A 15,107-nucleotide genomic window follows, 5' to 3' on the forward strand; every position below is an offset into this window, starting at 1 on the left:
GGGCAAATGCATGGCAGATGCAGTATAACGTGGATAAATGTGAGGTTATCCACTTTGGTTGTAAAAACAGAAAGGCAGATTATTATCTGAATGGTGACAGATTGGGAAAGGGGGAGGTGCAACAAGACCTGGGTATCCTTGTACACCAGTCGGTGAAAGCAAGCATTCAGGTGCAGCAAGCAGTTAGGAAGGCGAATGATATGTTGGCCTTCATTGCAAGAGGATTTGAGTACAGGCGCAAGGATTTCTTACTGCAGTTTTACAGGGCCTTGGTGAGACCACATCTGGATTATTGTATGCAGTTTTGGTCCCCTGATCTGAGGAAGGATGTTCTTGTCATGGAGGGAGTGCAAAGAAGATTTACTAGGCTAATTCCATAAATGGCAGGATTGACGTATGAGGAGAGATTATATCGACTAGGCCTATATTCACTAGAGTTTCGAAGAATGAGAGGCGATCTCATAGAAACCTAACCTAAAATTCTAACAGGACTAGACAGGCTAGATGCAGGGAGAATGTTCCCGATGGCTGGGGAGTCCAGAACCAGGGGTCACAGTCTCAGGATACTGGGTATGCCATTTAGAACCGAGATGGGGAGAAATTTCTTCGCTCAGAGAGTGGTGAACCTGTGGAATTCTCTACTGCAGAAGGCAGTGGAGGCCAAGTCATTAAATATATTCAAGAAAGAGATAGATATATTTCTTCATGCCAAAGGGATCAAGGGATATGGAGAGAAAATGGGAACAGGGTACTGAATTAGACCATCAGCCATGATCTTTTTTGAATGGCGAAGCAGGCTGGAAGTGCTGAATGGCCTACTCCTATTTTCTATGAGTTCTTACCTGTGGGTACCTGCTGTAAATCCTGTTGCTTAAGGAGATGCTGAGCAGCAGAATTTTCACTTATCTCACAAGGAAAAGCATGTCCTCCACAACTGACTTTTTAAGAAAAAAAATTTGAATGAAGAATACTTAAAATAGAATTGAAGAAACTGGTCTGCCAAAAAGCTTGCTTCAAGCCTGACTGTCACTCTGCTTCATTTGTTCCTGGCTATTCGGTAGGATCCCGGAGAGCAGAAATTAGCTGCATTTGTGTAACCTTTACCATTGCTTCTCTGAAAAGAAACGTACCTAGATTATGTTTGAAATGAGAATTTTAACAGATATGTCTCTATTGCTGTACCTCTTCATAAAATATCACTTCTCTGGACGTATTTGTGAACTGAACTCTGCTGCCAGTCGAGTTGTGATGAAACTGTGACATGTTGCCTGATCATTTAATGTATTTTGATATCTTCTGCCAAATTGATGAAGTACTGAAAAAATGAATAATGAAAACGTCCTCATTTGCATGTTAAGCTGTTCATACCTATGCTGCTCTTTTTACTTTGCCCCTTTGAAGGTTTCAAAATGCAGATTTCATGTCTGCGTTCCTCATACTCTGAGGAAAATATAAAAATTCTGTCAGTTTAAAACAAAGATTGTTGACAGGACTCTGAAAAGTCTGTATTCCTCTGCTTAGCAGCAAGATTATTTTCTTTTCATCGAAAGAATTTACACCATCTCGTGCATTACCTAAAGTCTAAATCAAGGTTTATGTGCATGTATGTAAATTCACAGAGTGTTGTTCATAAGATTGGTGAGTTACAGGTGCAGATTGACATGGAAATATGATGTTATGGCTATAACAGAGACCTGGCTCAAAGAAGGGCAGGACTGAGTGTTAAATATTCCTGGATACATGGTGTTCAGGAAAGATAGAAAAGGAAGAAAAAGTGGGGAGGGGGGAGATGGTGGCGGTATTGATTAAGGAGGGCATTGCAGTGCTGGAGAGAGAGGATATCCCTGAGGGTTCAAGCACGGAACCTATTTGGCTAGAGCTAAGGAATAAAAAAAGTGCAATTACATTGCTCAGTGTAGTCTATAGGCCACCAACTAGTGGAAAGGATGAAGAGGAACAAATTTGCAAGGAAATTACAGGGAGATGCAAGAATTATAGAGTAGTTATAATGGGGGACTTTAATTATCTAAATATAGACCGGGATAGTAGTAGGGTGAAGGGCAGAGAGGGGCAAGAGTTCCTAGAGTGTGCTCAGAAAAAATTTCTATAGCAGTATGTTTCCAGCCCAATGAGAGAGGAGGCACTGCTGGACCTGTGCTTGGGAATAAGGTGGGCCAAGTGGATCAAATCTCAGTTGGAGAGCGTTTAGGGGACAGTGATCATTGTATCATAAGATTTAGATTGGTTATGAAAAAGGGCAAAGAACAATCTAGAGTAAGAATAATTAACTGGGGGAAAGCCAACTTCAATTGGGCAAGAATGGATCCGGGTTGAATTAATTGGAATCAAAGGTTGGCAGGAAAAAGAGTAGCTGAGCAATGAGCTACCTTCAAAGAAGAAATATTTCGGGCACAGTCAAGGTATATTCCCTTGAAGGGCAAAGGTAGGCCAAATAAATCCAGAGCTCCCTGGATGACAAAGGAGATAGAGATCAAGATGAAGAAGAAAAAGTGTGCTTATAACAGATGTCAGGTAGATAATACAATGGAGAACCAGGATGTCTATAGAAGGTTCAGAGGGGAAGTGAAAAAGCAAATAAGAGAAGCAAAGAGAGAGTATGAAGAGAGACTGGTAGCTAACATAAAAGGGAATCCCGAAGTCTTCTGTAAGCATATAAATAGTAAAAGGAGGAGTAGGGCCGATTAGGAACCAAAGGGCATACGTGTGGAGGCAGGGGGAATAACTGAGGTATTAAATGAATACCTTGCATTTGTCTTTGCCGCTGAAGAAGATGCGACCCAGGCCACAGTGAAAGAGGTGGTAATTAATACGCTAGAAAGATTTAAAATTGATAAGGAGGAGGTATTAGATAGGCTGTCTATGCTTAAAGTTGATGAAGCACCAAGACCAGATGTGATGCATCCAAGGATACTGAGGGAAGTGAGAGTGGAAATTGCGGAGGCACTGGCCATAATTTTCCAGTCTTCCTTAAACTCAGGGGTGGTACCAGAGAATTGCAAATATTACACCCTTGTTCAAAAAGGGTAAAGATAAGCCCAGCAACTACAGGCCAGTCAGTTTAATTTTGGTGGTGGAGAAAGTTCTTGAAACAATAATTCAGGATCAAATTAATAGTCACATGGACAAATGCGGGTTAATTAAGGAAAGCCAACACAGATTCGTTACGGGAAAATCATGTTTATCTAACTTGCTGGAGTTTTTTGATGAGGTAACAGAGAGGGTTGATGAGGGCACTGCTGTTGATGTGGTGTACATGGACTTCCAGAAGGCATTTGATACAGTGCCGCACAACAGACTTGTAAGCAAAATTATGGCTCATGGGTTAAATGGGACAGTAGCAACATGGATGCAAAATTGACTGAGTGACAGGAAATAGAGAGTAGTGGTTAACAAATGTTCTTTAGGATGGAGGTTTGTAGTGGAGTTCCCCAGGGGTCAGTGTTGGGACCCTTGCTTTTCCTGATATATATTGATGACCTAGACCCTGCTGTACAGGGCACAATTTCAAAGTTTGCAGATGATACGAAACTTGGAAGCATTATGAACTGTGAGGAGGATAGTGTAGAACTTCAAAAGGACATAGACAAGGTGGTGCAATGAGCAGACAGGTGGCAGATGAAGTTCAATACAGAGAAATGTGAAGTGATTCATTTTGTTAAGAAGAACTTGGAGAGACAATATAGAATAAGGGGTACAACTCTAAAGGAGCAGGAGCAGAGGGACCTGCTTGTTTTTGTACCTAAGTCATTGAAGGTGGCAGGACAGGTTGAGAGAGCAGTTAATAAAGTATATAGCATCCTGGGCTTTATTAATAGGGGAATAGTGTACAAGAGCAAGGAAGTTATGTTGAACTTGTATAAGACGCTAGTTTCCCCTCAGCTGGAGTAATGCTTCCAGTCTTGTGCGCTGCACTTTAGGAAAGATATGAAGGCATTGGAGAGAATGCAGAAAAGATTCATGAGAATGGTTTCAGGGATGAGGAACTTCAGTTATGAAGATTGGAGAAGTTAGGACTGTTTTCCTTGGAAAAGAGGAGGCTGAGAGGTATTTGATAAAGGTATTCAAAATCATGAGGGGTCTGGACAAAGTCGATAGAGAGAAATTGTTGCCACTTGTGAAAGGATCGAGAACGAGAGTGCACAGATTTAAAGTGATCGGCAAAAGATGTAAGAGCGACATGAGGAAAAACCTATTGATGCAGCGAGTGGTTAGAATCTAGACTGCACTGCCTGAGTGTGCATTGGAGGCAGGTTCAATCAAGACATTCAAGAGGGAATTGGACTGTTATCTGAAAAGGAAGAATGTGCAGGGCTACAGGGAGAAGGCGGGGTAATGGCACTAGATGAATTGGTCATTCGGAGAGCCGGTGCAAACACAATGGGCTGAATGGCCTCCTTTAGCACTAACAATTCTGTCATTTTATGATACCCAATGTCTCAACAACACCTTGCGTTTATATAGTGCCTTTAACATAATAAAGCGTCCCAAGGCGCATGAAATATTAGGACAAGTACCAAAAGCTTGGTCAAAGAGGCAGGTTTTAAGGAGTATCTTAAAGGAGGGGAGAGAGGCAGAGAGGTTTAGAAAGGGAATTCTGGAGCTTAGGGTCTAGGCAGCTGAAGGCAGGAGGTTGGCCAGGAGAGCATTGGAATAGTCGAGTCTAGAGGTGGCAAAGCAACAGCATAAGAGCTGAGGTGGGGTGGGAGACAGGCAATGTTACAGAGGTTGAAGTACATAGCTTTGGTGTTGTAACCTCAGCTCAGGGTCAAATAGAAAATCACAGTTGCAAGCAGTCTGGTTCAGCCTCGGAGAGTGGCTAAGGAGTAACAGGTCTTTCCAATATTTAATTGAAGGAATTTATGCTCATCCAATGGATGTCATTCAAACAGCGAGACAAATCAGAGATGGCAGTGAGGTCTCAAAGCATCACATAGTGTTTTAGAGACAACTAATTAATTTTGAAGCACAAGCACTTGTTATATACCATCTTTCACATTGCAGGTATTTCCCAAAATGTTTCACAGCAAATTGATTTACTTTTTGAAGTGTAGTTACTGTTGTTACACAGGCAAATAGAACAGCCAATTAGCACACAGCAAGAAACCACAAAAGGCAACAAAATAAATGACCAGTTAATCAGTTTTGGTAGTATTTGTTAACAGATAAATGTTATCCAGGACACTGGGAGAACTTCCTGTTCCTCTTTGAGTATAGTGCCACAGAATCTTTTCCACCACTTGTAAGGGCAGATGAGGCCCCGGTTTAACGTCTCATCTGAAGGGTGGCACCTGCAAAAATGTGCCATTCAGTGTTGCACTGAAGTGTCAGCCTCTGTGCTCAAGTATTGGATTGAGACATGAACCTGCGATCTCCTAGCTCAGAGGCGAGAGCATCAACACTGTAGGGAATGCACAAAATAAGCAATAAGATGAATGGCGAGTTCATTTGTGTTTTGGGGAAGAATGCTGGTCAGGACGCCGAGAGAACATTTTGTTTTTCTTTGAATAGTACCGCAAGATTTGAAACATTCACCTGAGGCAGCAGATGTCTCATTTGAAGGAAGGAACTTCTGACAATGCAGCATTCCATAATGAATGCGCGTTCAGCCAGAATATTTACTTGAGTCCTGGGTGGAGCTTGAATCCACCACAATTTGTTTCAGAGGCAAGAGTGCTACCAACTGAGACACGCTGACACTAGAATTAAGCAAATGCCTAAGGAACACGTTTCTCAATTGAATAGTATGCTTAAATGAAGGGTAATGTTTAAATACATCTCTATTTTTAAAAAAATACATAAAGTTTCTTGTCAATCTGGCTTGCTTCCATTAGATCAGTTGTGTCTCTGTTTAGCAGGATGCAAACGATCCCATAGCAAAATTCTAATAAGACCAGAGAGATCTCCTGGTGTTGTGACTAGTATTCCCCCTCAACCAACACCACCAAAACAGATTAACTAGTAATTAATCAAATGTTATGCTTGTGGGATCTTGCTATACATAAATTTACTGTCACATTTGCTTGCAAAAACAATAGTGACTACACTTCAAAGGTATTTCGTCAGTTGTGAGTAATTTTTGGTTCATCCTAAGGATGTGAAAAGTGCTAGATAAATTCAAGTTCATCCATTCGCAGCATGGTCACTCATCTCATTCCAACGAGAAAGAAAAACTCCAAGGGGAGGACCCATGATCCATGGTTAACTGTAAAGTTAAAGATAGTATCGAACTTAAAGAAAAAGCATATAATTGGACAAAGCTGGGTGGCAGGTCAGAAGATTGGATAGAATATAAAAAGCAGCAAAGAACACCCAAAAGATTAATAAGGAGGGAAAAATTAGAGTACAAGAGAAAGCTGGCAAAAATATAAAGACAGATAGTAAGACTTACTTATAGATATTTAAAAAAGAAAAGTTAAAGTGAGCGTTGGTCCTATAAAAAGTGAGTGGGGAATTCATAGAAAATAAGGAGATGGCAGATGAATTAACAGGTATTTTGCATCGGTCTTCACCATAGAGGATACAAGTAACATACCAGAAATAGATGTAAATTAGGAAGTGGAAGGGAAGGAGGAACTCAAGAAAATTACAATCACTAGGGAAGTAGTACTGAGCAAATTGTTGGAGCTGTGGACTGACTATTCCCCTCTACCTGATGGACTTCATCCTAGGGTTTTAAAAGAAGTGGCCAGTGAGATAGTTGATGCATTGGTTTTAATTTGTCCAAAATTCCCTAGATTCAGGGAAGGTTTTATTAGATTGGAAATAGCCAATGTAACTCCTTTATTCAGAAAGGGAGGGATCAGAAAGCAGGAAACTACAGGCCAGTTAGCTTAACATCTGTCATAGGGAAAATGTTAGGAGCTATTACTAAAGACATTCTAGCAGGACACTTAGAAAAATGGAAGGTCATCACTCAGAGTCAACTTGGTTTTGTGAAAGGGAAATCATGTTTAACCAATTTATTGGAGTTCTTTGAAGAAGTAACATGTGCTGTGGATAAAGGGGAACCGGTGGATATACTTCACTTAGATTTTCAGAAGACATTTGATAAGGTGGAAAATAAAAGCTTATGGTGTAGGGGGTAACATTTTGGCATGGATAGAAGATTGGCTAGTTAACAGGAAACCGAGAGTAGGCATGAATGAGTCATTTTCTGGTTGGCAAGATGTAACGAGTGGTGTGCCACAGGGATCAGTGCTGGGGCCTCAATTTTTTACAATTTATTTAAATGACTTGGATGAAGGGACCAAAGGTATGGTTGCTAAATTTCCTGATGACACAAAGATAAGTAGGAAAGTAACTTGTGAAGAGGACATAAGGAGGCTACAAAGGGATATAGATAGGTTAAGTGAGTGGGCAAAGACCTGGCAAATGGAGTATAATGTGGGAAAATGTGAAATTGGCCACTTTGACAGGAAGAATAAAAAAGAAGCATATTATCTAAATGGTGAGAGATTGCAGAGCTCTGAGATGCAAAGGGATCTGCAGGTCCTAGTGCATGAATCACAAAAGGTTCGTATGCAGGTACATCAAGTAATTAATAAAGCTAATAGAATATCTTTTATTACAAGGGTAATTGAATACAAAAGTAGGGAAGTCATGCTTCAGTTATACAGGGCATAAATGAGACCACATCTGGAGTACTGTGTACAGTAATGGTCTCCTTATTTAATGAAGAATGTAAATGCATTGGAAGCAGTTCAGAGAAGGTTTACTAGATTAATACCTAGAATGGGCAGGTTGTCTTATGAGGAAAGGTTGGACAGGCTAGGCATGTATCTGCTGGAGTTTAGAAGAGTAAGAGGTGACTTGATTGAAACATCTAAGATTCTGAGGGGTCTTGACAGGGTGGATATGGAAAGGATATTTCCTCTATTGGGAGAATCTAGAACTAGAGGTCACTATTTAAAAATAAGGGGTCACCCATTTAAGACCGAGATGAAGAGAATTTTGTTCTCTGAGGGTCATTAGTCTTTGGAACTCCCTTCCTCAAAAAGTGGTGGAAGCAGAGTCTTCGAATATTTTTAAGGCAGAGGTAGATAGATTCTTGATAAACAAGGGGTTGTCATGCAGGCCCCCACCTGCCAAGAATGAGGCATATTAGTTTCGCCACAGACATTAAATTTCAAATTGTTGCTGGGAAGAAGAGAAGGCCTGTTACAAGGACTGCCAGACCTTGGCTGGAATTTTTTTTTTACATACATTGAAGGCAGGGAAATGCATTCTATTCCCTGCTCAGATTATACAATACACAGAGCCAAGACGTGGTCAGACCAGTTAGCCACATGACTAACCTGCTTGGTAACATGGGGGTTACTGAATTGTACAGTTTGAACTGAGAGCCTGCAAAAAGCAAAATGCTCCTGGACTGAGAAGAACTCTCCTGGCTGGCTCGCCACAGCCTCTCCTGTCTACTCTCATCTCTTTCTCACGGAACTCCAAAACCCACTGAATACACATGAACCCCAAGAGGGAGTCTCTTACAATGAACAAGGTTTAAGAAGAATGCTGGGCCCCAACGAAAAGCAAGATCTACCTACCATCAAGGACTGTACAGCGAGCTCAAAGCACAGTAACGAAAAACCCTCTTCAGATATTGCCTCAAACTTTTCCACTTTATTTTTCTTCTCTTTCTGTCCCCATTTGCATGTGTGTATCGTGTATGCATGCTACTGTGGGCACTTTGTGTATCCATAGGTGTTACCGAATTCGAGTTTAAATTTAAGAAATTTCAACTTTTCTTCTTTAAACCTAAGAAAGCCTGTTTGTGCTGGTTTCTTTGCCTTATAATTGGAAAGCAATGAACAAGGGTTCACCAAAGGGGAGCTAAAAACACCGTGTATTTAACATTAAATCCTGTTACAGTAAGACCAGGTGAAGGCTGAAAGGGAACACAAGACACCTTTCTCACTGTCGTAACAGGGTGAAAAGTTTATTGGGGGTAGGCGGGAATGTGAAGTTGACGTTGCAATCAGATCAGCCATGATCTTGTTGAATGGGGGAGCGGGGTCGAGTGGCCTATTCCTCCTAATTCGTATGTTCGTATGTTTGTATCTCAGTTCAGTCCCTCTCCCCAACCCACACCAATTCGGTTTTTGGTGGAATCAATCTGTTAAACAACTGCATTAACTCCTGAAAAGATTGAAGGTACTTTTAATATGTAAATATTAAAGAGATAATGCTCTGAGTTTTTCAAGGCCCTTTGACAATAGCAGGCTTCTGCACAGCGAACAGCTTATCAGCAAATAGCAAGTGTTTTGTCCACAGTTGATCATCCATTGACATCAATGGTTGGATAATTCTGCCCTCTATCTTTAAAGGCGTAGGTGTGGCTATAGTCACTTATACCCATTTTCGGTACTGGCTTTGCAAGGAGTTTGTGGGATTGCTAGCTGCTTATGTCTTTTATGCATACAGATTTTCCACATCCTATTGTTTGAAATGAATATATGTATATTTTTTCCCAAAGGTTGCTCACACAGACTGTTGGACTGCTATATGTCGGCAATTTTGAACGCCCTTTTGCACAGATGAAGGTAAGTGATAACAGCAGTACAGTGATTTGAAATTCAGTGGAACTTTTGTCCATTGACATTTGTGTTGTATGAAATCCTGAAAGTTCATGTTACCTTAGTAATGAAATTTATGTGGAGAAAATCAAACCCAAAGCTGAGTGACATTTCATATTAATGAAATGATTTTTGTTCCAGATATAATTGAAAAGAAAAGAAAAAAGAATGATCTTAAACATGCATCATTGTTTATGGGCATGTTGTGTTCCATACTGAAACATGCCGGTTGTGAATTTATTATTCACAGTAAGCATATTGATAGATTTGAGAATTTGGCACAAGTGAGAAAACCACAGTTTACAATATATTGAGGAAATCATATGTAGACTAAGTTGTCTGAGGCATTTTTCAGCTCTTTTTGTCAAGAATTAAAAGGTTACTTTTTGGAGCTGCGGCAAATACGGTCTGAATTAGCAGATATAAGGCCACAATCAAAGAACAGTACAGCACAGGAACAGGCCATTCAGCCCGCCAAGCCTGCGCCGATCTTGATGCCTGTCTAAACTAAAACCTTCTACACTTCCGGGGTCCGTATCCCTCTATTTCCATCCTATTCATGTATTTGTCAAGATGCCTCTTAAACGTCGCTGTCGTGCCTGCTTCCACCACCTCCCCCGGCAGCAGCTTCCAGGCACTCACCACCCTCTGTGTAAAGAACCTGCCTCGCACATCCCCTTTAAACTTTGCCCCTCGCACCTTAAACCTATGTCCCCTAGTAACTGAGTCTTCCACCCTGGGGAAAAAGCTTCTGACTACCCACTCTGTCCATGCCACTCATAACTTTGTAAACCTCTATCATGTCACCCCTCCACCTCCGTCGTTCCAGTGAAAACAATCCGAGTTTTTCCAACCTCTGCTCGTAGCTAATGCCCTGCAGACCAGGCAACATCCTGGTAAACCTCCTCTGTACCCTCTCCAAAGCCTCCACGTCCTTCTGGTAGTGTGGCGACCAGTATTGCACGCAATATTCTAAGTGTGGCCTAACTAAGGTTCTGTACAGCTGCAGCATGACTTGCCAATTTTTATACTCTATGCCCCAACCGATGATGGCAAGCATGCCGTATGCCTTCTTGACTACCTTATCCACCTGCATTGCCACTTTCAGTGACCTGTGGACGTGTGCGCCCGGATCTCTCCACCTGTCAATACTCCTAAGGGTTCTGCCATTTACTGTATACTTCCTACCTGTATTAGATCTTCCAAAATGCATTACCTCACATTTGTCCAGATTAAACTCCATCTGCCATTTCTCCGCCCACGTCTCCAACCGATCTATATCCTGCTGTATCCTCTGACAATCCTCATCACTATCCGCAACTCTACCAACCTTTGTGTCGTCCACAAACTTACTAATCAGACCAGCTACATTTTCTTCCAAATCATTTATATATACTACAAACAGCAAAGGTCCCAGCACTGATCCCTGCGGAACACCACTAGTCACAGCCCTCCATTCAGAAAGGCACCCTTCCACTGCTACCCTCTGTCTTCTATGATCAAGCCAGTTCTGTATCCATCTTGCCAGCTCACCTCTGATCCCGTGTGACTTCAGCTTTTGTACCAGTCTGCCATGAGGGACCTTGTCAAAGGCTTTACTGAAGTCCATATAGACAACTGCCCTTCCTTCATCAATCACCTTCGTCACTTCCTCAAAAAGCTCAATCAAGTTAGTGAGACACGACCTCCCCTTCACAAAACCATGCTGCCTCTCGCTAATAAGTTCATTTGTTTCCAAATGGGAGTAAATCCTGTCCCAAAGAATCCTCTCTAATAATTTCCCTACCACTGACGTAAGGCTCACCAGCCTATAATTTCCTGGATTATCCTTGCTACCCTTCTTAAACAAAGGAACAACATTGGCTATTCTCCAGTCCTCTGGGACCTCACCTGTAGCCAATGAGGATACAAAGATTTCTGTCAAGTCCCCAGCAATTTCTTCCCTTGCCTCCCTCAGTATTCTGGGGTAGATCCCATCAGGCCCTGGGGACTTATCTACCTTAATGCTTTGCAAGACGCCCAACACCACCTCCTTTTTGATAACGACATGGCCCAGACTATCTACACTCCCTTCCCTGGACTCATCATCCACGAAGTCCTTCTCTTTGGTTAATACTGATGCAAAGTACTCATTTAGTACCTCACCCATTTCCTCTGACTCCACACATAGTTCTCAAACAGTTCTCAATCATGTCAAAATTAAGTTAAATGAGAAACTGCAAGTCATGAGAAGTCTATGCCAAAATTAATTTGAAATGTTCTTTTAAAACAGGGATTCATATTTTTAAAAAATGTAGTAATTGAAGGAGCAAGTAGAGTTAAGATTTAAAAAAATGATTTACAAAGTATTCAATTTTTCCTTATTGAAAATTTTCTTTCCTGAATTGATGCCTAGGGTTTAAAATTGTTTTTTCTGCTTTTTGTACATTTTGATAAATTGAAATGCTAAGTTTCAGAACAATGTAGATATCATCAGAAATTAAAGCAGATACATTCTCAGATCTATGCATAAAATTGGAAGAATATTTAGACAACTAGGTTGTGCACATAGTGGAATTCCATGTTATTTAAAAAATAATATAAACATGACAATTAAAATAGGTGAGTGTTTGGTTCTCAACCATAAGATTGGCAGTAGTGGCGCAGTGGTTAGCACCGTAGCCTCACAGCTCCAGGGACCCGGGTTTGATTCTGGGTACTGCCTGTGTGGTGTTTGCAAGTTCTCCCTGTGACCGCGTGGGTTTTCGCCAGGTGCTTCGGTTTCCTCCCACAGCCAAAGACTTGCAGGTGATAGGTAAATTGGCTGTTGTAAATTGCCCCTCGTGTAGGTAGGTGGCAGGGAATATGGGATTACTGTAGGGTTAGTATAAATGGGTGGTTGTTGGTCGGCACAGACTCGGTGGGCCGAAGAGCCTGTTTCAGTGCTGTATCTCTAAAAAAAAAATAAATAAATAAAATTATCTAAGCTGTCACTTAGGCTCATTTGTACCGATTGGATGAGTTTTATCTGTTTTCCAGCAGGCCTTTCAATAAAGAGTGCCACATGAAAATTGAACTTAATGTTCATATTTGGACAAAGGAAGTAAATAAAATGTAGTGGCTTCACATACAACACTTCATAGCTCTGCACTTTAAAATAGTTGTCGGTAAATGCATAGCAATAACCCACAAACTGAAATATGTTCCGTGATCGGTTAATCTGCTTTCGGAAGATGGTTTGTCTGGACAGTGAGAGAGTTCCCTGCTCTTTTAATAATGTTGTTAGATCTTTATAACATCCACCTGAACTGCTGGAACAGCAGTAGGAGCTTTGTTTTAACATCTCGCCTGAAGGATAGCACCACTAACAATGCAGCACTTCTTCAGTACTGCACTGGAGTATCAACCTGGATTATGTGCTTTATTAGGCCTTGAACCCACATCTTTCGACTCAGTGAAGTACGGTACTAACTGAATCAAGCTGACACTTCACTTGCCTCACCATATAGAATTGAACAGATTGTAGATGCTTGAAAATTTCCAGCTCCAGATAAATCTGCAGACTCACTTCATCATCATCAAGAAACTTGTAATTAGCCTTGGCATGGAATATTTGACTGTCTTACACTTTTTATTAAATATGCTTAACTGGGCGGGATGTGGTGAAGTTTAGCTTTAATGAGAGTTTAGTGTTAGGATTCTTTCTTCAGTTGCAGTTGACCAAAATTATACTTGGGTTAAATTACTACATTATTGTACTTGTTCAACTTTGAGAAGCAAGCAACATAGAACGAGGGAACAGCTACAGTCTGTGATGTGAGAGATCCTGGCTATTTTGTGCATTCAAGTTGACCATGCGGGAAATGCATCACCAACTATATGCACTCCAGCTTTCAGAGTTTTGAGGGTGAAGTGTTTGAGGAATGTATATTTCAGGAGGTGATCAATCAACAAGTAGAACAAGATAGTGAGGAAAAAAAGTATGTAATCATCCATTGGAATTGGAAGAACAGACGGGAGACAGTATAGGCGGCACAGTGGCGCAGTGGTTAGCACTGCAGCCTCACAGCTCCAGGGACCCGGGTTCGATTCTGGGCACTGCCTGTGTGGAGTTTGCAAGTTCTCCCTGTGTCTGCGTGGGTTTTCTCCGGGTGCTCCGGTTTCCTCCCACAAGCCAAAAGACTTGCAGGTTGGTAGGTAAATTGGCCATTATAAATTGTCACTAGTGTAGGTAGGTGGTAGGGAAATATAGGGACAGATGGGGATGTTTGGTAGGAATGTAGGATTAGTATAAATGGGTGGTTGATGTTCGGCACAGACTCGGTGGGCCGAAGGGCCTGTTTCAGTGCTGTATCTCTAATCTAAAATAAGGATCACCTGAGAGTGTTGAATTAACAAACATATTCAGTGCTGAATACCTGTGACAATGACAGCACCTCAGAGAATGGCAACACGACTTATAATCTGGAATGCATTGCCTGAAAGGCTGGTGGAAGTCGTTTCAATAGTGACTTTCAAAAGGGAATTGGATATTTAATTGTACAGGAAAACTTTGCTTGGCTATGGTGAAAGAGCAGGGGAGCTTTTACAAAGCTGCACAGGCACAATGGACTGAATGGCCGCCTTTGCTATAGGAATCTATGAAGTGATTGTTTATCAAACTCTTGGTTCATTTGAAAAAAAAACTTTTAGAATAGGTTGAATATATTGTTGAAGGGAAGCTCACAGGATCCAAAGGAAAGTGGCAAGTTTGATCCAAAATTGGCTCAATGGCAGGAAATAATGGTCACTGGGTATTTTTGTGACTGAAAGCCTGTTTCCAGTAGTGTCCACAGGGTTCAGTACTGGGTCCCTTGCTGTTTGTGGTAAATATCAGTGATTTATACTTAAATGTAGGAGCATGATTAAGACGTTTGCAGATGATATGAAAATTGGTTGTGGATGATGGTGAGGAAGGAAGCTGTAGACTGCAGTAAGGTTTCAATGAACTGGTCAGGTGAGCAAGTGAGTGGCAAATGGAATTCAATTCCAGAAAAGTATGAGGCAATGCATTTGGGGAAGGCAAACCAGGGAAGGGAATATACAGTAATTGGTAGGGTACGGAGAAATGTAGTGGAACAGAGGGACCTTGAGGTGTATGCCCACAGATTCCCGACAGTAGCAAGGCAAGTAGTTAAGGTTGTCAAGAAGGCGTACTGGATACTTTCATTTATTTGTTGAGGCCTAGAGCATAAGAGCAGGAAAGTTAGCTGGAACTGTATAAAACATTAGTTATACCATGTTGTGATATTGCTTTAACAATAAGTATGCCACACAGCATCACAGGAACTGCTGTCAGTCAGCATGTGATCAGGTAGTTGGAGTTGAGCAAGGCACATGTCGCAGGTGTCAGACAGAACTCTCTTATAAATGTGTTACCACACAAATAAAGAATTCACAGTTTATGACTACTCAACTTAAGGTTGTTTGGTTACTTATTGCTATGGTGGCAGTGATGAGATCGATGGCATCGGTGACACCATTTGGTTTCTGAAGAAT

At 41.3% G+C, this 15,107-nt stretch overlaps 1 protein-coding gene across 3 annotated transcripts in view; it reads left to right on the top strand.

The window, feature by feature from the left end:
- rngtt (RNA guanylyltransferase and 5'-phosphatase) overlaps positions 1-15,107 on the top strand; it is a 441,527-nt gene that overhangs the window by 350,749 nt on the left and 75,671 nt on the right. For all 3 annotated transcript variants that reach the window (XM_068026609.1, XM_068026610.1, XM_068026611.1), the window contains one exon: positions 9,491-9,557. In XM_068026609.1, the coding sequence (XP_067882710.1) occupies positions 9,491-9,557 (67 nt within the window). The remainder of the gene's footprint in view (positions 1-9,490; positions 9,558-15,107) is intronic.

Source organism: Heterodontus francisci, chromosome 3, assembly GCF_036365525.1.
Source record: "Heterodontus francisci isolate sHetFra1 chromosome 3, sHetFra1.hap1, whole genome shotgun sequence".
Taxonomy (NCBI): Eukaryota; Metazoa; Chordata; class Chondrichthyes; order Heterodontiformes; family Heterodontidae; genus Heterodontus; species Heterodontus francisci.